The following is a 25,608-nucleotide window of genomic DNA, read 5'->3' on the forward strand; positions in this document are numbered from 1 at the left end:
GTAATTTCCCTTCCCCCAATTGTAAAAACCTCCTTGTTGTGCGCGCCTATCTCTCTCCATAACCAAGGTGAAAGTCACAGAATTGTGGTCACCATCACCAAAATGTTCACCCACTAACAAGCCCACCACTTGACCCGGTTCATTACCGAGTACCAAATCCAATATGGCCTCCCCTCTGGTTGGACAATCTACATACTGCGTTAGAAAAGCTTCCTGGACACACTGCACAAACACCGCCCCATCCAATCTACTTGATCTAAAGAGCTTCCAATCAATATTTGGGAAGTTGAAGTCGCCCATGACTACGACCCTGTGGCTTCTGCACCTTTCCAAAATCTGTTTCCCAATCTGTTTCTCCACATCTCTGCTGCTATTGGGGGGCCTATAATAAACACCCAACAAGGTGACTGCACCTTTCCTATTTCTGACTTCAGCCCATACTACCTCCAGAGGCAGATCCCCCTCAAACTTCCTTTCTGCAGCCGTTATACCATTTCTAATTAGCAATGCCACCCCCCCTCCTTTTTTACCACCCTCCCTAATCTTACTGAAACATCTGTAACCAGGAACCTCCAACAGCCATTCCTGTCCCTCATCTATCCATGTTTCCGTGATGGCCACAACATCGTAGTCCCAGGTACTGATCCACGCCTTAAGTTCACCCACCTTATTTCTGATACTCCTTGCATTGAAGTATACACACTTGAGCCCATCTCTGTGTCCGCAAGTAGTCCCTGTCAGTGCTACCTTCTCCACAGCCTCCCTACAGTCTTGGACATCCTGACACACAGCTAGCTTACTTGCTGGACTACAAGTCCGGATCCCATGCCCCTGCCAAATTAGTTTAAACCCTCGCGAAGAGTGCTAGCAAACCTACCCCCCAGGATATTGGTGCCCTTCTGGTTCAGGTGCAACCCGTCCTGTTTATACAGGTCCCACCTTCCCCAGAATGCAGTCCAATTGTCCAAATATCTGAAGCCCTCCCTCCTACACCATCCTTGCAGCCACGTGTTCAACTGCACTCTCTCCCTATTCTTTGCCTCTCTGTCACGTGGCACCGGCAACAACCCAGAGATGACGACTCTGTCTGTCCTAGCTTTTAGCTTCCAGCCTAACTCCTTGAGCTCTTGAATGACCTCCCCACCCCTCTTCCTACCCATGTCGTTGGTGCCAATGTGTACCACGACTTCTGGCTGCACACCCTCCCCCTTAAGGATTCTGAAGACACGGTCCGAGATGTCTCGGACCCTAGCACCCGGGAGGCAACAAACCATCCGAGAGTCTCGCCCATGTCCACAGAACCGCCTGTCCGTCCTTCTAACTAGAGAGTCCCCTATAATTAGCGCTCTCCTCTTCTCCCCCTTTCTAGAACACACCCACTCAAATGCTAATCACTTACCTTCCCGCCCAGCTATGCGCTCCAACCTCACTTCCGCTGCCCGCTACAGGTAAGTAATTTTGAAACAAACTGTCTTACCTTAGCTGTAGTCTCCCGGGTTCGCTTTTCCTCGGCCGCTGCTCCCACTCAAATGACCGTTGGTGATTAAAGGGTGAGTATTTATACTCACCGTTCTCCTTCCCGGCTGCCCCTCTGTTTGCCGTCACTTCCTCTGCTGCTCCCGCTCTTTTTGTGAAGAGAGAGAAAAAAAAACTCTGCTGCCCGCTACAGGTAAGTAATTTTGAAACAAACTGTCTGACCTTAGCTGTAGTCTTCAATGTGTCAAACTGCTAAATTGCCCTGAAAAACTTGGGCATCCTGTTGGGCAGCACCTAACCAGAGAGAAGCAGTGTTTTGTGCAGATTCTCTCAGCAGATCATTGTGCTATGAGGGAGAGGGAAGATGTGAACGCCCCATTGTGTACCTCCCAGCTTTTAATGACAATACACTCCCTCCGAAAGCTGAGAGATTGAATAAAACGTTGCCTGCAGAGATATGTGATATCATCACTGAACCTACCCTCTCACTGTCAAGGTTTGTGTAAATGTGGATGATTTGTGCAGGCCAGACCCTATCAGAATCCCTGAACATTGTTTTTATCCTTAGTGTTGTTAACATTAACCTGCCTTAGCTGTAGTCATCGAGGTCACAGTTCAGGATCCATAATTCTGATGCTATCTGCAGTCGAGGAGTTGGGTGCTTCTGAGAGAATGAGTAAGGCTTGGCCATGACAGCTTCTTTCTCCCTTGGGATATCTGAAAAGGCTGCTCACCTCTCACTAGCTCCAACAGCTGCACAGACAATGAAGCCGACACTTTGAGAATGCAAAGGAGCATATTCTTAGAGAAATGCACTGATGTGTCATCCCTGTCACCCATATGCCCTCAGTGCAGTTTTTAATTTCCTGTCAGTCTCAGTCCGATGTCTCAGTGCAGTCCGGCCTTCTGCTGCTGGGATAGGGGCAATGTTCTCTGTAGCTGGTCTTGTTAGCCTGGAAGACTTGGTTGGTCACCCAAATCAGGGATATTTGATTCTAGAGGGCCCAGGTTAGCTAAGATTGTCCTGCCGGGTTTCAGGTTCATCCCTCTTGGCTTGGACTTCAGTAGGTATTAGCATCGGAGGCAGGGGGGAGGTGAAGGGGCCGGACACCACTAGACTGTCCTGAGAAGCTGCGGGAGGTCTCATGTGGGACTCCTTCTCCTGTGGGTGTCTGCTGGCACCATCCTGTCTCCCTGAGAGGAAGAAGTATCTGGAATGAGGTTGAGGTCCCTCATCCCTCTTTGGCTTTGCCATTGATGCTGAGAGCTGATAGCTACACTGATGGAGTTCAGGCCTGTGTGTATAAGCAGCAGACACTTGGTGTGCAGGACCTGGGTTTCCAGAGCAGTCACCAGCCTGTCCATGGTGCCAGAGCTAGCATTGGTGCACTCATCCATCCTTGGATTCACTTTCCTGCCTGCTGCAGACAAGCTTGTATACTGTTGCTGGGTGTTTCTCTGCATGTTGCTGATCTCCTTTAATTGCTGAGAACAGAGGGTCATATTCTGCCTGGTGTTGTGCAGGTGCCTGGTCTCCAGTTCTCTCCTGACCAGTGACCTGGGACATTTCTTCCTCGGCCAACTGTGGGACAGCACAATGATGTGCTCACCAGACTGTGCTCCTATCTCGAATCTAGAAAGTGTACCCACTGAGATGAAAGTCTGAGCTGGTACAGGGTGCAGTGAAAGCCTTGCTGGGACATCCTCTGAGCACTCAGCAGCATCCTCTTCAGAGGTGGGGTTCGAACTGAAGCACTCCAGTCTGTGTCTCTTCTTTGTGGTGGTTTGCTGGGTCTCACAAGAGCCTGCATAAGAGAAGAAAGGGAACTAATTGTGTGAAAGGACGAAAGGTCGGTGCGTATTGAGAACGTGTTGGCGCTGGCAATAACGAGAAAGCAGCACAGCACGGCCCAATCAAACTGGAGGGGAAGTGGTGGGAAAGTGGGAATGTAACTGGATTAGTAATGCTGAACCCCAGGCTGGTCTTCTGGGGACATGGTTTTCAATCACACCATGGCTGTTTGTCAGGTTTGCCAGGGAGATTGGAGGAGCTGAATGTTATTTAATGAAGAAAGCCTGCAGAAAACGACAAAAGAGGGTTTTGGTAGTTCTCTTCCAGGAATCTCAAAACGTTAGTGTGTAAGTTCAGAAGGTAATAGGAAAGGCCAATGGAATGTTGCTCCTTATTTCAAAGGGAATGAAGTGTAAAAATAAGGACGACTTGTTAAAATGAAACTGGGCACCTGCTGGAACACACCAAGAAGACAGTGAACAGTTTGGTCCCCTACTCTAAGGAAAGATGTACGGGCATTGGAGGCAGTCCCGAAATGTTCACTGTGTGGGTCCCACGGAAAAGGGGGTGCAGGAGCAGAGGGTCTTGGGTGTTTAGGTGCGCAGATCATTGAAGGTGGTGGGACAAGTGGAGAAAGCAGTTGAAGCCCACAGTATTCTCACCTGTATTAGTAGGGGCATGGAGTACAAGAACAGGGAGGTGATGTTGAACTTGTATAATTCATTGGTTAGACCACAAGTATTGTTAGGAGATGTGGGCATATTATTATAGAAAGGATGTAAGTGCGTTGGAGAGAATGCAGAAGTAATTTACAAGAATACGTCCAGGAATGAGGAATGATAGTGATGGGAATAGATTGAAGAAGTTGACACTGTTCTCATTCAAGAGAGGATGGCTGAGAGGAGATTTGATAGAGGCTTTTGAAACCGAGTGGGCTGGATGGAGCCCACAGGAAGAAACTGCTCCTGCTTGTGAAAGGAGCAAGGACAAGAGGGCAGGGAGTTAAAGGGATGGGCAAATCAAACAGGGGTGATGGGAGAACAAACAAACACATTTTCACTGAGTGAAGAGTTAGAGTATGGAATGTACTGCCTGGAAATGTGGTGCAGGCAGGTTCAATTGATGCCTTCAACAGGGCGTTGGCTGGTTATTTGGATCAAAATCATATGCAAGGTTATGGGGAGGAGGCAGGAGATTGGGATGAGGTAATGATGCTTGTTTGAAGAGGTGTGCAAGCACAATGGGCCAAATGGCCTCATTCTGCATTGTAAGAATTCTGTGATTCTGTACGGAGGGATATCGCTATGACAAGAAGTTGAGGAGGTTTTGCCTGTACTTGAGGTCTCACAGATTGGGAGATGACCTTGTTGAAACATTTCAGGTTATGGGGGTTTGACAGGCTAGATGCTGAGGGTTATTTCTCTTCGTGAGAGAGTTCAGGGGCAGAGGGAATAATCTCAGAGTAAGGTGTGTCCATTTAAGACAGAGACGATGAGGAATGTCTTTTCTCCGAGGCACTGGTCGTATGAAACTATTTACTTCAGAGGCCTGGAGAGACTGGGCCATAAAGTGTATTAAAGACTGAGTTAGACAGATTCTTATTCAGTGACAGAGTTAAGAATTATTGGAGAAAGGTCGGGAAGTGGAAGTGAGGATGATCACATCACCCTTGAACTTATTGAATCACAGAGCAGATACGATGGGCCAAATGGCCTCCTTCTGCTCCAATGTATTATGATCTTATTAAATTGTGGAACAGGCCCAAAGGCCGGTCTGTCCTGCTCCTGCTCCATGTCCATCTGTTTATATGTGTCCCTGCCTGCTAGGCCTCAATGTTTAGCAGGTACATCTGGAACCTCCACCAGACTGGGAAGGCTGAATAGGGCCCCAGTGAGAGCTGTATTAAAGCTTCAATTTTAAATGTTTGGATTTCCTTCAGCAGTCCAATACTTGATCTCAGCCTGAGACCCAGGTTAGCCCCAATTCCACTCCTGTTAATGTGGGATTACCCTCCAATCAGGGATAGATAGTGCAGTTACACAATAGCACCCACTGAAGGGCTAAGAATTGGGAATTCTCACATTTGGAGTCTGCGGACTGACACTTTGTGAAAAAAAAGATTTTGTTTTCTTCACCATTGAAGTATTTAAACATTTAAATGATACTTGGGGACTGATCAAGTACAGGGACATTCTGGAATGTTCCCTGATCTCCTTTCACTTGCTCAAAACCAATTATACTTCTCATTTTTCTGTGCTCTGATGACAGGTGGAGACATGAAGATGTTTAACATTTCCATGTTGGAGATGAATAAATCTGTGAAATATTTATAGTATGAATCTTTAATTTAGGATGATCTGTTGCAATATTTTTACCATATTTCTTTACAGGACATTTTTGCCTTTTTTCCAAGTGGTGACCCATTTAAAATTACAACACAGAGTAACCTTTCCAATCATGTCAGTGTCACTACCCCAGTGACAGGCAGACCCTGTGAAACACCCCCGGTAAGACAGAATTACCCTTCAGTATCTCAATTCCATTATTTATAAACATCGATTTGATTGAAAAATATCTCACGTATGAATTTCCACTTTAGGAATCATCCTCCAGCCTGTCCTCTTCAGCAGGTAAATGAACTTTATCATAAAATCGACTATTCAGTTTTGGGAATTGTGCTACAGTGATGGCTGTATTAGTGCAGAACGTGCTGGATGGAAGCACAGTGGGAGAAAGACCACTGTTACAGCAGATTGTGGAAATATCTTGTTTGAATTTTCTTATAAAACACAGCCCCCATTTATCTCTCCACCCTGGAGGCTCTCTGCTTCTATTCCCGATGAAGGACTTTTGCCTGAAATGTCAATTTTCCTGCTCCCCAGATGCTGCCTGACCTGCTGTTCTTTTCCAGCACCACTCTAATCTAAACCACAGTTCCAATGATTTCAGCTTTATGGTGTATCCATTGTTTTACTGCAAATGTAGAGCAACCTGCTGTTAGTTTCCAAAGTCTTCAGAATAGAATTAAATATGAGATAATGATGGCAATGGTATTTTATATTCAGGAGACTTCCCCTCAGGAGTCCACCAATCTCACTAACTTGGTGTAGTCTTCCCCCTAACCTGTCTCTCCCCCCTCCCACCAGATCCTGTTGATTTTCACTCATGCACTGCTCTGCATCAACCATCATTCCCCTCAGCTTTCACAGTAACCTTCAGCCAGAAGTGCTGAGTGGATGATCCATCTTGGCCTCCTCCAGTGGCCCCCAGCGTTAGAGATACCAATCTTCAGCCAATTCAGTTCCCTCCACATAATATCAAGGGATGGCTGGAAATGCTGGATTCTGCAAAGGCTCTGGGCCCTGACAACATTTTTTGATTCCTTACAGTGTGGAAACAGGTCCTTCAGCCCAACCCCCCAAAGCACAACCCACCCCCTACATTTACCCCTTCACCTAACACTACGGGCAATTTAGCCTGGCCAATTCACTTAATCTGCACATTTTTGTGTCTGTGGGAGGAAATCGGAGCACCCGGAGGAAACCCACGCAGACACGGGGAGAATGTGCAAACTCCACACAGTCAGTCACCTGAGGTGGGGATTGAACCCGGGTCTCTGGCGCTGTGAGGCAGCAGTGCTAACCACTGTGCCACCATGCCGCCCACAAATAGTACAATAGTACTGGCAATAGTGCTGAAGACTTGTGTTCCAGAACTTGCGACATCCCTAGCTAAGCTGTTCCAGTACAGTTACAAAACTGGGATCTACACAATAATGTGGAAATTTGCCCAGGGATGTCCTGCACATAAAAGGTAAGTCAAATCCAATTCCCACCCATCAGTCTACTCTCGACCATCAGGAAAGTGATGGAAGGTGTCCATCAACAGTGCGTTCCAGCAGCACCTGCCCAGTAACGCCGAGTTTAGGTTCCACCAGGCCATTCAGCTCCTGACCTCATTACAGCATTGGCTCAAAAATGGACAAAAAAACTGAATTCCAATGGTGAGGGAGAGTGACAGTCCTTGATATCAAGGCTGCATTCAACCAAGTGTGGCATCAAGGAGTCCTAGCAAAACTGGAATTAGTGGGCATCAGGGGGCAAAATCTTTGGTATTTAGAGTCATCCCTTGACACATAGGAAGATATTCGTGGTTGTTGGAGGTCAGTCATCTTAGCTCCAGGACATCTCTGTACACATTCCTCAGAGTAGTGTCCTAGGCCCAAACATCTTCAGCTGCTTCATCAATGATCTTCCCTCCGTCACCAAGTCAGAAGTGGGGGTGTTTGCCAATGATTGCTCAATGTTCAACACCATTCATGACTCCTCAGACACTGAAGCAGCCCAAGTTCAAATGTAACAAGATCTGGACAATATCCAGGCTTGGCCTGACAAGGTTCAAGCCACACAAATGCGAGGGTGTGACCATCACCAAGAAGACACAATCTAACCCCCACCCCTCGACATTCAATGATGTTCCCATCACTGAATGCTCCACCATCAACATCCTGGGGTTATCATTAACCAGCAACTCAACTGGACTCACCACATTAACCCAGTGGCTACAAGAGCAGGTCAGAGGCTGTGACGAGTAACTCCTGACTCCGCAAAGCCTGTCCACCATCTGCAAGGTACAAATCAGGAGTGTGAGCGAATATTCCCCACTTACCTGGATGAGTGCGGCCCCAAAGATGCTCAACAAGCTTGACACCATCCAGGATAAAGCAGCCCGCTTAATCCCCACTAAATCAACAAGCATCCACTCCCTCCATCACTGATGCTCAGTAGCAGCAGTGTGAACTATCTACAAGATGCACTGCAGAAATTCACCAAAGATCCTCAGACAGCACCTTCCAAACCCACAACCACACCCATCTGGAAGGACAAGGTCAGCACAGACATGGGAACACCACCACCTGCATATTTCCCACCAAGACACTCACCATCGTGACTTGGAAATATATCACCATTCCTTCACCATCGCTGGGTCAAAATCCTGGAATTCCCTCCCTAATGGCATTGGGGGTCAACCCACAGCAGGTGGACTGGTTCAAGAAGACAGCTCACCCCCACGTTCTCAAGGGCAGCTGGGACGGGCAATAAATGTCGGCCAGCCAGCAACGCCCACATCCCACAAATGAATAAATAAATAAAGAGCCCTTTCTTACATTACCCACGGGCTTATGACTAAACACCCTCTCCTCCTTTCAAAAAAACATCTGAACAAAGGTTTCCAATTCCCCAATTCTAGTTGCGAGTTTTGGGTAGTTTCTTGTTATTTCCTGTATTACTCCTGATAAAGTTCAAACCATTTTACTTGTTTATATTTTGTTTCCTTCATATTCCGTCATGGTGCAGGTAACAATCCCACTCCCCAGAATTTGGATCCCAACCAAATGTGCCGTGACATGATGCAGCAACTGCTTTCCCGGGAGAAAAATATGAACAACTCTGATTCAGTGAACAAATTCCTAGGGCAATGTGATGGTGTCATTCCTGACAGGTAGGTATCAGTGCTCATAAAATGTGATGTTCATCTGAGAACAGAATCTGTGGGATTGATTGGTCACACTGTGGTTAGCACTGCTGCCTCCCAGCACCAGTTATCTCAGTTCAATTCCAGCCTTGGCTGACTGTCTGATTGGTGCAGACTCAATGGGCCATGTGGCACTGCAGGAGATCTGTGATTTTCAACTTGTTGCTAATCAGCTGTCTGTTATAGACACCGTCTAATTTTCACCTCCAATTAATGTACAATTCCAGTTTCAGCCCGGTGATTAAATTAAACATCTATGAGCAAGCGTTCATGTGAATGTTGTGTGGGGGTCACGTGTTGGGTATTTCTCTCCTTTCCCTGTGTTCCTGGTTCAGATCCTGGTTCAGGATAATTTCCACCCATCAAGGTCAGGTTCCATGTTGGCAGTGGTGAGCAGGTCTGTTAACATTGCTGATGGAATGGGGGCATTTGCAATATCACGAGAAGATGGAAAAAATTCTTTACATGTTCACCTTTTTAAAGCTCCCTTTTTTGTCTGTTTAAAGCTCCCTGATTGATCGCACTAATCCGTGATTAAAATGGTTAGTGCCTGACACACATGCCCAGTCCCTGGTAATGCTGGCTGCCAGACTCTGAGCACCCCCAGGGCTCACAGTATGAGAAATATATCTTGCTTCATTTCATCATTTACTTAATAATCCACAGTATGTTGTCCTGGATTTATTGAAGCACTTTACAGCATTTCCCCTGGAAAATCGTACATGTGTCATCAACAAGGTCCCTCTGGTTATGAGCTTGTGGGGGTGACCCCTTTACGTTTTATTGTGGAGCCATGTACATGTTGCTCACTGCACAGATGTTGCCAGGCTGAATATTTCCAGCACTTTCTGCTTTTATTAAATTGCGTTTCTGTTGTAGTACAACACTGGAGAGAATACTCTCAGAGATAGAAATTGAAGGAGGAAATCAATCCTTCTCAACGCCAAATTACTTTGCTCACATTCAAAAAATAGAAGCTGAAAAGTTCCCAGGACTTCACTTTCCTCCATCAGATTTGGTGAGTGTTGTGTTTAGCTGGGCATTGTAAGCAATGACTATCATGTGTTGGAAACTAACACCATTTTTAGGGAAAATGTTGTGAGAGGGCTTGAGAATCTTTCAGTGTAGTTATTTTAAACTGAAGTTAACCCTTCCTGTGAATTCACATTGATACTGTATTCTAGACTTATTTAATTCCACTCAATGTTTGTGAACTACCTCAGGGTCATACTTAATCCGATCCTGAACCTCTCCAAAGGTGCTCTTGAATTTGGCATCAGAAGATACATCACAATTGTTGATAATTTTTATTATTCACTTAGAGTTTGGAATTGAAAAACATTGTAAATTTATGGATGAAACCAATAAAGGTGGGGATTACCACAAATGATCAGAAATCTAATAATTGCAGAATGGGCATAAAGTTTACAAACAAATATCAATACGTATAAACATGTGATACACATTTTGGTTTGAAAGATAAAGACATCATCTCTTACTTGAAAAACAAGAATTTAATTTGAGGACAGTAACAAAAGGATCTCAGCAGCAGTACACAGATAATTAGGGTGGCATGGTGGTTTGATGGATAGTACTGCTACCCCACAGCGTCATGGGCTTGGATTCGATCCCACCTTTGGGTGGCTGTCAGTGCGGAGTTTGCAGATTCTCCCCGTGTCTGTGTGAGTTTCCTTCAGGTGCTCAGGTTTCCTCCCACAGTCCAAAGATGTGCAGGTTGCATGGATTGACTGTGATAGTGTCCTGGGGTGTACAGGCTCGGTGGGTTAGCCATGGGAAATGTCAGTGTGTGGGTATGGGTGAGATGCTCATTGGATGGTCGGTGTGAACTTGATGGGCCAAATGGCCTGCTCCCACAATGTAGGGATTCTATAAAAATGCAGGTTCTTAAGTTCAGAATAAAAGAATCATCGTGCGTAGTTCACATCTAGATGAATAGACTGAAAAGGAAGGAAATTATGCAAAACTTATCTCAAATCTTGGTTAGATCACTCTTGGAGTCCTGTTTACTCCAAGAGAATGTGGGACTCACTACGAGGGGGAGGAATTGTAGTGACCTGCGGGGATGGATTGAAGGGGAGGTGAAGTACTGTACATCCATGTGGGAGAAGGGAATACAGCAAAGCTTTCCAAAGTGGGTTCACAAATGCTCTGACAGAATGATGCAGCTTTACATTCTTCCATTTCCTCAATCTGTGGGTGTGGCCTTAATGATTCAACTTTGAGGCGTGGCTCCTGCAGCACTGACGTTGGCCAACCTTACACACTGTTTGAAAACTATGAGATTTCCTCAAACCTCTCTGACCTATACCTCTCGTTCTTACAGTCCCACATGCCTCCATTCTTCAACGTTTCCCCCTTCATTTAAAAGTCTTTGTCCTTCCCCTGCTCTATCGGTCTTCCCCAGCTCCACTGGCCCTCACATCTCCCATTCTCCCTGAATGGCCACAACAACTTTTCAGCCTTGTACAGGGTAAGTCTATTCGAGTTAGATATTGAAATCCCCGAATCCCCTTTCGGGAATAAAATCTGCTTTGTTTACCTGGTCTGCACTACATGTGACTCTTGTATAGGGCCGTGGTGAGGCCATACCGAGAATATTGTTGCAGTTTTGGTCTCCTTTTCTGAGGAAGGATACACTAGCTCTTGAGGGAGTGCAGTGAAGTTTTACCAGGCCGATTGCAGGGATGGCGGGACTGACACATGAGGAGAGATTGATGAGGATAGGATGGTTTTTGGTGGAGTTCAGATGAGTGAGTGGGGAATCTCATAGAGACTTATAAAATTCTAACAGGACTAGACAGGGTAGATGCAGGAGGATGTTCCTGATGGTGGGTGTGTCCAGAACAGGGGTCACAGTCTGACGATTCAGGGTAGACCATTTAGGATGGAGATGAGGAGACATTTCTTCACCCAGACAGTGGTGAGCCTGTGGACTTCATTAGTACAGGAAGTAGTTGATGACAAAATGTTGAATGTATTCAAGAGTTGGGGACCAAAATACTACCGATGTGGTCTCACTAGCACCTTGTTCAGTTGCAGTAAGACTTCCCTACTCTTATATTCCAACTCCATTGAAATCAGGGCCAATATTGTATTCGACTTCCTGATTACCTGCTGCACCTGTGAGTGGGCTTGTTGTGTTTTGTGCACAAATTTCCCCAAGTCCCCTTGTGTTGCAGCTTTCTGCAGGGTTTCTCCATTTAAATGACACGGTTTTGGTTTCCCTTCCAAAATGAACAGCTTTGCATTTTCTCACATTCTGCTCCATTTACCAACTTTGTGCCCACTCACTGAACCGATCAGTATTTCTGTATAAACTGTTGATCTCCCTCTGACAAGTTGCCTTTCCACCTATTTTCCTTCAGCATATTGTTCCTGATATTTCAGAGTACAGACTGTGATAAAGGCTCCCAATCTGCTATTATCAGGGATCTTGGACTCTCAAGGTAAATGGATTTTCAGTTCTCGGAAAAATGTTCTGTGAAGCATTGGATCAAAACGACCTCTCCATGAAATGATGTGCTTAAGCTAAACACCCAAACATGTCACCTGATGGAAAGACTATTGGACAATGTTTCTTTGTTTCTTTTCCCCCCCATTGGATGTAGGTGTCACTGACTGGGTCAGCGTTTATTGCCCATCCCGAGTTGCCCATGAAAAGGTGGTGGTGAGATCCCCTTCTTGAACTGCTGCAGTCCCTGTGCTGTAGGTAGACCCACAATGGGATTGGGAGGGAGCTCCAGGATTTTGACCCAGTGACAATGAGGTAATGGTGAAATACTTCCAAGTTAGAAAAGTGAGCCACTTGGAGTGTTTACCAATTTAAGATTCATGACAGACTGAGAGACAGTTGGAGAGAGGGTAGGGAGAGGTTTGAAAGAAAAGAATACATACCAGTAAAAGAGCAGTTTAATTTTGACAGTCCCCAGACCATCAGAGCGAACAAGATGTCAGAAGCTGTTTCAGCTGTACAGGTAGACAGAGCAGAAAAAATCCCTTAGCATTTCTTAGTCTGTCAGTGTCTGGGTATCTCAGAAAAGGAGAAAAGATCACAGGTGAATGTGTAAATGTCACCCTGGTGAGCTTGTCAGTTGAGTAAGAAATTGACCGGAGAGACAGTTCACAGGGGGTTAAGTCTGTTTGAGAGATACTATCGTGGTAATGGGTTCATGGGTCTTTTTGCTGTTTATGATTGAATACTTCCAAAACGTCTCACTTATATCATGTTGTTGGTTTTTCCAGTTTGTATGCTAAACTTCTGCTCTTAGTTAAAAGAATATGAGAAACCTCTTATGAATATGTTCAGTGACTGATCACCATGGTACCCAAACTGGAAAAATAAACTTTACAGTCAATCAAGTCAGGATTCACTCTGGAATCTAACTGGTTCAGTATTATCACCAGCTGGGCTCATGATAAACAACTGATTTACCTTGTTTCATTCAAACAGATCCAGCAGAAAAATGTCTCAAGCTTAGCCCGAAAGGTTGAAATTGAATTGCCTCCAACTCTTCTGGACAAGGTTAAGGAACCGCCAAATGTTCTGATATCAAGAATCATTTTTATTATCTATGGAAATACAAAACTTTTCCAGGTAACGTAGTCAGAATCAACATTGAAGTAAAATGCAAGTTAATTCATTTGAAAAATAACAAGAGGATAATATTATATCAAGTAATCGCTACATTTATGAAGTTAACAATGTGAAATGTCGTGCTGTGCCTCAGAGTGGGATGCAAGAAAGGACAGCAGGTTTATGCTCATACACGCTGCTTCATACTCTCATGGTCAATATTTTCCAACAAGAGAGAGAGAGAAATGTCCCAGTGATTGTATTGTACCGTGTCGTGTGATGGGGCTGCTGTACCGAGTAGCTGGAGTTTTGTGGAAGCAGCAGGAACTGGGTGAGGGTCTGGCCTCACTGGGTTCTGCATGAGCACAAGGTGCAGTATCTGGATGTTTGGTCTGAGTCCCAGTCCCCAGGGACTGCTGGGTGATATGGCTGTGGTGCATTGAGCAGCGTGTGGTGAGAGTGGTGTGGTTGGGGGGAAATGTCCTTTTGAAGATACATTCACTGACCTCGATCACCTGTGTGAGCTCACTGCCATACTTGTGGCACTGTTTAAGACACAAGACAGGCTGAGAGACAGTTGGAGAGAGGGTAGGGAGAGGTTTGAAAGAAAAGAATACATAGTTATAGCAGGAGAACACTGGGTTTGAGAGCATAAACTGCTCAGAAGGATAGTGATGTCAACCCTAGCTATGCATCTCATTCATTTTGTACATTTCGACTAAATCTCCCCTCAGCTCCTGCGTTCCGAGTTTTACTCACCTCTCCTTATAGCTCATACCCTCTCATCCAGGCAGCATCCTTGTAAACTCTTCTTTCTGAAGCCTCCAATCCTTCCTTTGGACTGACGACCAGAAATGAACACAAAATCCTTCGTGTGGCCCAATCAATGTCTTACATAGCTGCATCATGACCCCCTGACTCTTGAACACAATTCTCCAAGCAATTTTCTTCAATAAAGGCACAACATTAGTTCTCTGGCAACTCTCCTGTGATGACAGATGAGTCAAATATTTCTGAATGGGCTCCACAATTTCTTCCGTCACTTCCCACAGCATTCTGGGATACACTTGATCAGGTCATGGAGATTTATTTAACGTTATGTTTTCTCAGACATTCAACACTTCCTCTTCTGCAATGTGAACTGTATTCAACACATCAATATTTATTTACCCAGAGTTCCCTAGCCACCATTTTTTTTCTCCACAGTAAAAGATTGACACGTAGTATTTATTTTGTATCTCTCCCATCTCCTAATTAATCTCTCCATTGATCTGTAAGGGACCCGATTCTCTCTTGAGCTCCTCTTTTAATGTTCATGTTTTTAGAGACTCCTGAACCTTATCTGCCAAGGCTCTCATATCCCCTCTCTGACCTCCTGATCTCCCTCTTCAGAATGCTCCTACCATCTTTATACTCTTCATAAGAATCATTTGATCCCAGTTGTCTACATCTCACGTATAATGCTTTTGTATTCTTGATGAGAACCCCAATCCCTTCATTCATCCATTGTTCTCTCAAAGGGTCATGAATCTATGGGATTCTCTATTCCAGAATGCAGTGGACATGGGAGACTGAATAAATTTGAGGAGGAGAGAAACAGATGTTTAAGTAATGCTGGGTTTGAGGGTTATGGGGAGAGAGCAGGATAGTGGAGTTGAGGCAGGGATTAAATCAGCAATGATCAGTTGAACGGCAAAATAGGCTTGAGGGGCTGAGTTACCTACTCCTGCTCCTAGTTAATAGGTTTACTGTTTATTACTGGTGTTTTGTCTGCTTCCTCTTGTGTGAAAATGGACACAAGGTACTCAGTATATTGATCCATCATTAGCTTGGTGTTTCTTCCAGAATACCAGTCTCCAGCAAATAAAAATAACAAAGGAACCAACAGGAACAATACTTTCAGTTTTTGTTTATTTCATCTTTTGCATCACTTTGACTTTTCAAACATTAGTTGTCCTTATATGCTCCATTTTCATTCAGTAATTTTCTACTCTGGCCAGTTCATACTCACCAATTCTCCCAATCTCTCATATCCCGGGAAGTCCTCTGTAATTGTAAAAGAATTGGGCAGTGTGGGTTGGAACAGCTTTAACGAGCTGGGAAAATAGCTGACATTGGGAGACCTGGAGTAAATACTGAAATGGAAGTGAAGGTGCTACAACCATCGGAAAATCCATGGATTGCAAAACCATTTCCTGTTTTAACTTGATGTCAGGTAAACTGGAACATCGGCAGTCACAGACAAAGTGTTCCTTTCCAGTACAGAGATCAGGAGATTACTTCCATCCACACAACATGAACTTTTCTATTTCCAATATTCAATGCCCCGGATGAACAGCCTCTCATTACAGGAAGAGATTCTTCCTTCAAATGTCGATCATAAACAATGTGTTCAAAGTTGTAAAGAACATATGAGGATTCAGTTTAAATCAGCCTTTTGGAATGTTTTTCGATTACTTACAGTATGGAAACAGGCCCTTCGGCCCAACAAGTCCATACCGACACGCTGAAGCGCACCAACCCAGACCCATTCCCCTATATTTACCGCTGCACCTAACACTGCGGGCAATTTAGCATGGCCAATTCACCGAGCCTGCACATCTTTCGACTGTGGGAGGACACCGGAGCACCTGGAGGAAACCCACGCAGACACGGGGAGAATGTGCAAACTCCACACAGTCAGTCGCCTGAGGCGGGAATTGAACCCGGGTCTCAGGCACTGTGAGGCAGCAGTGCTAATCACTGTGCCACTGTGCTGCCCATATGTAGGTGAGGACATTCTGACAAATGAATCCAAACATGTTTCTGCAAACCTAAGCTGCCTCTGCCTTGTTTGGGTGGGCAGTTTCATGCTGGCTGTACACTCATACCATTCAGAAATGCTCCTTATTTTGTCTCACTTACTGAAATACCAATAAGGCCAAGTCTCTGCAAAAAGGGTTGTATATACGAATTTATTCAAATTTAATCCTGTTTAAAATACACTGTCCCATCTGTAAAAAGTATACACAGTCCTTAAGTATACATTACTCTTGCTGTTCTTTGTCTCCAGAGTGACAATAACAGCACTGTGTTAAACAATCTAGTAAGTGGAATAGAAGTGGTCAATGTCACCATTGAAAACCTCACAGACCCAGTGATCATTGTCTTCCAGAACACAACCTTGCCGGTAAGAGAAAAAGCAAACATTCATTCATTCATCGTTGTGCAACTGAACAAATAAGTTATTTAAGTGAATGAGTGTCCTTTATGATGTAAATCAATTCCATTTTAGACTAACTCAAGTGGAAAATGTGCCTTTTGGGATTTCAGGAAAGGTGAGTTAACATTTGATAAACAAAATTTGTTCGCTCTAGGATTGGGGAGTAATGGCTCACCTCTGATTTTCTAACTTTTCATTGTAGGGAGCACAAGTCATGGCATCTGGAGTGAGTCTGGCTGTACGACAGAAAGTCAGCTTCACAACATCACCTGCAAGTGCAACCACTTGACCTCTTTCGCTGTGTTACTGGTACGAATGATCCAATCAAATACTGTGTTTTATTCTGGAACAATAAATCTCCAGCATGCTGTGATCAATCTGTCCTCTCATTGTGGTTTGAATACAATTTCATTGTGGAATGAAAGGGAAGCAGAGAGACATAGACCATTGAAAGCACAGATGGGGACCATTCTGTCCATCACGCCTGTGCGTACCGAGAGGGATCTATCCAAAATCAATCCCACTTTCCAGTAGCTGCTCTGTAAATTATAACAATTACATGCAGATCCAATTTTCATTTTTGAACATAATTAGGGTTTGACTCCATTACACTTTTCAGTTGCGAGTTCCAGATCTCTATCTTCTCCTCAACTGCCCTCTATTCATCCACAAATTAATCTAAATTTCTACCCCATGGTTAATGATCTCTCTGCCTCGGGAAACAGGCTCACTCTGCCTCAAGCGCCTATTGCATTGTCCATCTCAATTAAATTTCTCCTCAACCATCCCTGTTCCAAAAACACCTGGTCTCTCCAATCTGTCCTTGTGTTCTTTATTCCTGGTGATACCTTTGTCAATGTCTGTGTACATTTTGTCCGTGATTAAATCCTTCCAGTAACCCTGTAAATGGTGTTGTGTGCAGGACTCCACCAGTGGCTGCCCTAGATTGAGCTGATGCTCTCTGCTGCTATATTTTACACCTTGGTTAATCAACAATCCCATTGGCCTTCTTTGCAGCTGATCGACCTAATTTGTAACCTCAGGGAACATGTGCTCCACAGTCTCTCTATTCCTTCACACCGCTCAGTATTCCAATATTTATTGTTTCTTCCCTCACCCATTTGCCCTCTTCCAATTCCCTACTTACATTTCTCTCCAGGATAGTTGGCCGTGTCGTTTCGTGGCTAGTTGGTGTTCGTGGATACGGATCGTTAGCTGTCTTCCTGTTTGTCCTATGTAGTGTTTTGTGCAGTCCTTGCATGGGATTTTGTACACTACAGTGGTTTTGCTCATGTTGACAACAACCAGATATATGAACAAATCAACGGAACATCCATGGGCTCACGGATCTCTGGACTCATAGCAGAAGCAGTAATGCAAAAGTTAGAACAAACAGTCTTACCACAAATTCAACCCAAACTCTGGGTCAGATACGTGGATGACACCTTTGTCATAATTAAAAACACAGAAATAGAGAACACACACCAGATCATCAACGCCACACTCACAGGAATCCGATTCACTAGAGAGGAAGAAAAGGACAACCAACTCCCATTCCTAGACGTGATGGTGCAGAGAACACCGAACGGAGAATTCACCACAAAGGTTTACAGGAAAGCCACACACACAGACCAAGTCCTAAACTATGAAAGCAACCACTCCAACACACACAAACGAAGTTGCATCAAGACACTATTCAAAAGGGCCACAACACACTGCAGCACACCAGAACTGCAAAAAGAGGAAGAGGAACACCTATACAATGTATTCGCCAAAAACGGATACCCTCGCAATTTCATCAACAGATGCCTAAGGGAAAGACACGGGAACGAGGACATGCCGCAACCCAAAGGACTAGCCACACTACCATACATCAGGAGCATTTCCGAACTGACAGCCAGACTACTGCGACCACTAGGACTCACCAACAGCCACTCTCAGACAACAACTCACCAGAACGAAGGACCCGATACCCAGCATGAGCAAAACCACTGTAGTGTACAAAATCCCATGCAAGGACTGCACAAAACACTACATAGGACAAACAGGAAGACAGCTAACGATCTGTATCCATGAACACCAACTAGCCATGAAACGACACAACCTTAGTAGCCACACACACAGATGACAAGCAACATGAATTCGACTGGGACAACACTACCATTATAGGGCAAGCCAAACAGAGAACAGCCAGGGAATTCCTAGAGACATGGCACTCATCCACAGACTCTATCAACAAACACATTGACCTGGACCCAATATACCGGCCACTACAGCGGACAGCTCGAACTGACAAACGGAAGCGGCAGAGACAGGCCACTATAAATGCTGGAGGAAACATCACAGAAGCGCTTCACAGGAGGTTCCCAAGCACTGAGGATGTCACCTAGACAGGGGACGAAACGTTTGCAAGACAAATTCCCAGCTCGGCGAACAGAACCACAACAAGAAGTTATCAGTAACTGAACTGAAACATTTCCCTGTGAATCGCTGATCTGCCTTGCTCTGTGATGCCACTTTGTTATGTGTTTCATGCTGTGTCCTTCAGCTCCCTTTGCTGTTACTCTGTTACACTGCCATTGAAATCACTGCAATTACTCCTGTGACCCACTTCACTCACCTGACTCTCTCCATCCTTGTGGGATCAGAAATTGTCATTGATGAGCCGAGGAAAGAGTCAAGTTGGCAATAGTCAAGGTCGAGGCATTTCAAATTCAAATGATCCAAGGGAAGGCAGTTTTCTCCCAGAGTTCCTTGCCAACCCAGCGCCAAAATAGAACATGGCACAAATTTTGATGTCTCCAAATGCATCAGGCAAGAGAGAATCCCAAAGCAAAGTCTAGATACCCAGTGCACATTTCTCTCACCCAGAACAGGCCACTGTTACCTATCATTTTTCCGACAGTACAACATGTCATGATCATTGATGTAGATGAGATTGGAAATGTGTAATCCATTACACAGCAGACCGAATTGTTGGAGTTGTTTGTCACCTTTACAGAAATCGGGGTTTCTGAGGGTTCGTTTTGAATTGCTACATGTCCATTTTGGTTTGACTGTCTCTTTCTCCAGTGTATGAAATGTCCTTAATTTAGGCGGCATTTGATTTAGATTTAATAGAATAGAACAGAGACAATTAATTAAAAAGGACTTCAACAATCCTGGTTTCTAATACTCCGCTGTTTTGTCCAGCTGCTCCATTTTGATTGACAGATATTTCTCTGATCCTTTAGACCTCGGTTTCTTCTGCACATTGAAAAGGGAGCTGGGTGGGAGCTGGAGTTTTAAGGAACATTCAGAATAGTTGGTTGAGGCTGAACTGCCTCAATTCTGATGTGAAAAGAAAACAGGGTCACCCACTGGCAACGAAGCTGGTTTGACAGACTCTGCAAGATGGCACAATCCACATACATCTCCAGCTGCTCACAGCCATGGGACACTGTCTTCTGGGAGCTAAATGCAGCGTGGATTACAAGGACACCTACAACCACTGTGCAGTTGAAGGCTGGTACAGCCAGTATTGGAAACTTCCCTCTGCACCAGTGAGGCATGTTGTCCTGGAGACTGGACTTCTTTCGTCTTGTCCATATTTCATGTTTCCTTTCATTTTCCTTTTTCCTGTTATTTCTTCAACCTCTCCTCTTTCAGCCTTGAGTTAAGGTATGAATTGGCAGAAGTGCCTTTCGAACATTTCTAACGGCTTTCAGGATTTTTGTGATCAGCCCTTAAATATGGTGGACCTGTGGCTAGATCCCTGATGGTGCTTTGATATAATAACATTTCGAATTTTCTTTCTCAAAGGACTATCACAGTGACGATGCCTCAGATGTTGCTTCATCGACACATTCTATTGCATTGATTATTGTTGGGGCCTTTATCATTTTCATCGTGATTACAGTTCACTGCTATGAGACAATCAGGTAAGAAAATCTGCTCTCAAGGCTGTCATTCTCCTTTTAAAGTGTATTCCTGCTGCAAATCCATTCCTTTTCACATTTACACATTGTTCATTCTGAATTGTTATTTCTTTCAATCAATTACAGGCGACATGCACATACGCTAATACAAACTGATTGGATCAAGTGACTAGTTTCCACGTTTCACTTTGATTTTATTGTATGCTTTGATTATTTGAATTTCTTCACACAATGAACAGTATAATAACAAACCCAAAGCAATGATCACCTATTAATAAACCTTTGACGAGCAGAAGGGACAATGTTGAATCAAATGTTGCTGTCTTGAATTGCCAACAACTCCTGAACTTCACTGTGAACATTCCAATGTGATGATCCATATTTCAAACCTTGCAATCCCAGCCTGAAATTCTTTGTATTCTTGGATGTGAGCAGATGGAAAACTGCAGGTTGGGTCGAAGTAATTAGAATATGGATTCACAGCGTGTATGAGGGGAAAATCCATACAGGATGTTCACACCGAAACACTGAAAGAATCTAAAACATTAACCTTTAGGTTTATTTCCCAAATTGTTCATTTATTCATGAAAGCTCCTCTCATGGACTTGTCTTCCGAGTCTTAGCTTTTCATAGGAGCTGATGCTTGACTTTACTCCCCTCCTGGGAGGGACTTCAATCAGTTCACCCGTGGCCTATAGTACTGACTATTTTGAATTTTCGATGATGTGGCAAGTGAAATGTTGCCTTTGTTAAAGTGTTTTAAGTTGAAATTGTGGCAAATCAATGGTTGTAGTTTCAAGTTTCATTCTGGAGAGTTGAGCACCTGATCGAGGTTGGTACCTCAGTGAAGTGTAAATGAAGTGCTGCAGTGGCAGAGGGGCTGTCTTTCAGATGAAGCATTAAATCAAAGGCCTCACTGCCCTCTCAGGTGGATAGAAAAGATCCCCTGGGCCTCTACTGAAACACAGCTGGGGAGCTAGACCAAAGTGGGTTTATACTCTTGTACTTGGGTATCTGTGAGGCCCATTACCAACCCCATTGCTGCCTTGAGACAAGGCAGGGTCTGTTAATGTGAAGGGTGCTGCACTTGCTGGAATTCCCAGCTCACCTCTGACACAGCCTCAAACCTGCCACAATGTACAGGATGTAGCCTGAAGGTGTAGGCCTGTTCCCTCACAATCAGGATTTCAGATTAAACTCAACTCTCGACAAATAATCATTCTAAATTCCTGTCTCTCACAGATTAATCCAACTTGTTCTCTCCCAATTGTTGTTTTTATTGTCAGAAACTTGGATCTTAAAGCCATTATGAATAAAGGCGTGTCAGTATTTCAAGCTCATGTCAAGGTCAAGCGAATGAAGACAATTGGCTCTGAAATATACTGTCAGTGGTTTGCTTCCTTTGAATATTTATATTCTCTTTCTTCAACAGCAGGATGATGTGGCCTTCAGGAAAACCTACAGGACGTTCCCGGTTCTAAGCAATTTGAACAAAATGATCCTGGCTTTTTCCTCTCGAGTGCCATTACATTCTGTGGCTGGAATACTTTTCAAATAGCTGAAGAATTTCCAAAGTTTATGCTAATGAAGAGACACAAACATAACCTTGTAACCAGAGCTGGTAATTTCTATGTCATACTTCATCATGAATGCTTGGAACAAACCTCCAGAATATCTTCCAGTGACAGGTTTGCCTCTGAAGCCAGTCTTCCTTTGTTAAATTGTTTATCACTGTCAATGGATTCCAATCTCACCTTAATGACTGCTCAGCTTGGAGTGTGGGTGAAGAAAGAGGAGGAAATAAATCATTCCTCGATCTTAGTGTTACACTGCACCAAACTGTTCAGAAAAATGGTGAGAGCTAGTTCTCAGTCTTGAACCAGGAGTGGACACTCCTTCCTATTCACTGTCTCGGTGTTCTGCCTTCAGGATGTATGTCTGTCCAGCTCAAACAGCATTGCTGAAACCCAAGAAGCAAACTGCTGTGATTCTGGAATGAGCAGCTGACAGGCCTCATGGCTTTCCATAATGAGATCAGGATAACGGGAAACATGGGTGGGTGCATGTCATTCATGGTGGGGCATGGTGCCTCAGTGGTTAGCACTGCTGCCTGTCAATACAGAGACCCAGGTTCAATTCTAGCATTGGGCCACTGTCTGTGTGCAGTTTGCCCATTCTCCCCTTGTCTGTGTGGGTTTCTTCTGGGTGCTCTGGTTTTCTCCCACAATCCAAACGATGTGAAGGTCAGGTGAATTGGCCATGCTAAGTTGCCAAGTCAGGGGTGAATGGGTCTGGGTCAGTGTGGGCTTGCTGGGCTGAAGAGCCTGTTTCCATATTGTAGGCAATCTAATCAAATCAAACCACTGAAACCCAGTGCTATCCCTGTCTGTCATACCTTGTTCAGGTATTTTACAAAGTTAGTAATAAAGCACATGGCAAGAAGGCAGAATGTAAAGTTTCAGGCTGAATACATTCAACACATCCTCCTTCCAAACATCAACCTGTTCAAACATATCAGTCTGTTTCACACTGTCCTCACAAACGACAAGGTAGTGAATACTGAAGCAAATTATTCATTAAGGACCTTCACTACCGCCTCCGACTCGAGGCACAAGTTCCCTCCACTATCCCTGACTGGCCTGACCGTCACTCTGGCCGTTCTCTTGTTCCTCACATCAGTGATAAAAACCTTAGGATTTTCCTTAATCCCACCCACTTAACCATTTTTAAGCCCCCTTCTCGCTGTCCTAAGTCCGTTCTTCAGTTCCTTCCTGGCCACATTGTAACCCTCGAGAGTCCTCAACCTTGCCTCCTCAACCTTAAGTGAGCTTCCTTCTTCTTCTTGACTAGATGTTTCACATCCCTTCTTACCCAAGGTTCCTTCACCCGACCATCCCTTCCTTGCCTCAGTGGGACAAACCTATCCAGCACTATCAGCAACTGCTCCCTAAACAACCTCCACATTTCTGTCGTGCATTTTCCTGGGAACATCTGTTCCCAGTTTAGGTGTCCCAGTACCTGTCTAATAGCACTGTAAGTCTCCTTAAACCAACTGGATACTTTCCCATACCGTCTGCTGCTATCCTTCTCCATGACTATTGTAAAGGTCAGGGAGTTGTTGATCACTATCACTAAAATGCTCTCCCACCGAGAGATCTGACACCTGGCCTGGTCTGTTACCAAGCACCAAATCCAATATGGCCTTCCCTCTAGTTGGCCTACCTACATATTGAGTCAGGAATCCTTCCTGGACACACCTGACAAAAACTGTTCCTTCCAAACTATTTGAACTGAGGAGGTTCCAATCAATATTAGAGAAGTTAAAGTCACCCATGACAACAACCTGTTACTTCTGCACCATTCCAAATTCTGCCTTCCAATCTGCTCCTCCATGTCTCTGTTGCTATTGAGGGGGTCTGCAAACTAGATTAAACCCACCCGAAGAGCTCTCCCAAACCTCCTGCCCAATACATCGATGCTGCTCCAGTTCAGGTGCAACCTGTCCTTCTTGTACAGGTCACCTTCCCCAGAAGGTATCCCAATGATCCATATCTCTGAAGGCCTCCCTCCTCCACCAGCCCTGCAGCCATGTGATCATCTACACTCGCTCTTTGTTTCTAGCCTCACTCGCTCTTGGCACTGGTAGCAATCCTGAGATTCCTACCCTGCTCATCCTGTTTTTAATGCTTCCAAATTAATTCCCTGTATTCACTTTTCAGGTCCTCATCGCTTATCCTAGCCATGTCATTGGTACCGATGTGTACCACAACATCTGGCTTCTTACCCTCCCCCTTTAGGGATCCTGTAGACTCGATCCAAGACATCCCTCACCTTGGCGTGTGGGAGATAACATACCATCCGGGAGTCTCGTCTGCAACCACTGAATCTCCTGTCTGTTCCTCTCACCATTGAATCTCCTCTCACTATTGCTCTCCTATTTCCCCCCTTCCCTTCTGAGCCACAGAGCCAGGCTCAGTGACAGAGACCTGACCATTGAGGCTTTCCCCTGATAGGTCACTGCTCCCAACAGTATCCAAAACGGTATAGTTATTGATGAGGGGGGTGGCCACAGGGGGGTCCCTGCACTGTCTGGATAATCCCTTTCCCTCTCCTCATGGTCACCATTCTAACAGTGTTTGTCATTACACACTATAATTATTTCTGATTTGGAGATATCGGTGTTGGACTGGGGCGTACAAAGTTAAAAATCACATAACACCAGGTTATAGTCCAATAGGTTTAATTGGAAGCACACTAGCTTTCAGAGAACTGCTCCTTCATCACAATCACCTGATGAAGGAGCGACTCTCCGAAAGCTGGTGTGCTCCCAATTAAACCTGTTGGACTATAACCTGGTGTTGTCTGATTTTTAACTTTATAATTATTTCAAATTTGCTGAGGTGCTTCTCTATTTATTAAAAGTAATTTTCTATCGAAAAAATGATTTCCAAGAAGAATTGACATAATTTATGAAATCATTAACAAGCTTGTTTCACGTTTGTTGGAGAAATTATATTTTGACGTTTTAATCATTGGAAGACATATCCTATTGGAGTTGAGTGTGAGACTTGCTGGATGTTGAGACACTGAAATAATCTGAATACCTGATGGATCAAACAAATGTCCAAGTTGTGACTGATTATTGCAGGCTGGTGAGAATTTGCTCGGACAGAGTCCACATACTATTGTGTTTAATGCTTTACTTGCCAATAATAAAACAAAATGAAATAGCTGTTCTCACATTGTTATATCTGATTATTTAAAAATACTCTCAAAAGCGATGATGACCAAACTGGTGCCAAACCAGCAAAAGGATACACTAATTAGGAGGAGGTGGCCATTTGGCCCATTGACCCCACTCCATCATTGAATACAATCCTGGGGCTGACCTGATTGTGGCCTTGACTCCACTTTCCGACCTGGAGCCTTCGACAGAGACTTCTTTGGTCTAAAAGCAATCCCACCCAACCTTCAATATATTCAATGACCCGGCCTCCACCACGATCCAGGCAGATAAATTCCAAAGTTTAAGGATTCTCCAAAAGGGAAAATTCTTCTTCATCTCCACATGAAATGGGAGGCCCCTTTTATT

The 25,608-nt window shown here is 44.5% G+C and overlaps 1 protein-coding gene across 1 annotated transcript in view; it reads left to right on the top strand.

Annotated features, from left to right (window-relative positions):
• Positions 1 to 24,702, top strand: part of LOC140496213 (uncharacterized) — a 126,468-nt gene extending 101,766 nt beyond the window's left edge. Inside the window, exons 9-18 of the mRNA XM_072595712.1 lie at positions 5,659 to 5,775; positions 5,868 to 5,898; positions 8,626 to 8,770; positions 9,683 to 9,821; positions 13,275 to 13,418; positions 16,450 to 16,566; positions 16,672 to 16,714; positions 16,802 to 16,908; positions 20,401 to 20,519; positions 21,949 to 24,702. Coding sequence (XP_072451813.1) covers positions 5,659 to 5,775; positions 5,868 to 5,898; positions 8,626 to 8,770; positions 9,683 to 9,821; positions 13,275 to 13,418; positions 16,450 to 16,566; positions 16,672 to 16,714; positions 16,802 to 16,908; positions 20,401 to 20,519; positions 21,949 to 21,997 — 1,011 coding nt within the window. The 3' untranslated portion in view covers positions 21,998 to 24,702. The remainder of the gene's footprint in view (positions 1 to 5,658; positions 5,776 to 5,867; positions 5,899 to 8,625; positions 8,771 to 9,682; positions 9,822 to 13,274; positions 13,419 to 16,449; positions 16,567 to 16,671; positions 16,715 to 16,801; positions 16,909 to 20,400; positions 20,520 to 21,948) is intronic.
• The last annotated feature ends 906 nt before the right edge of the window (positions 24,703 to 25,608 follow it).

The sequence above is a fragment of the Chiloscyllium punctatum genome, chromosome 26 (assembly GCF_047496795.1).
Source record: "Chiloscyllium punctatum isolate Juve2018m chromosome 26, sChiPun1.3, whole genome shotgun sequence".
Taxonomy (NCBI): domain Eukaryota; kingdom Metazoa; phylum Chordata; class Chondrichthyes; order Orectolobiformes; family Hemiscylliidae; genus Chiloscyllium; species Chiloscyllium punctatum.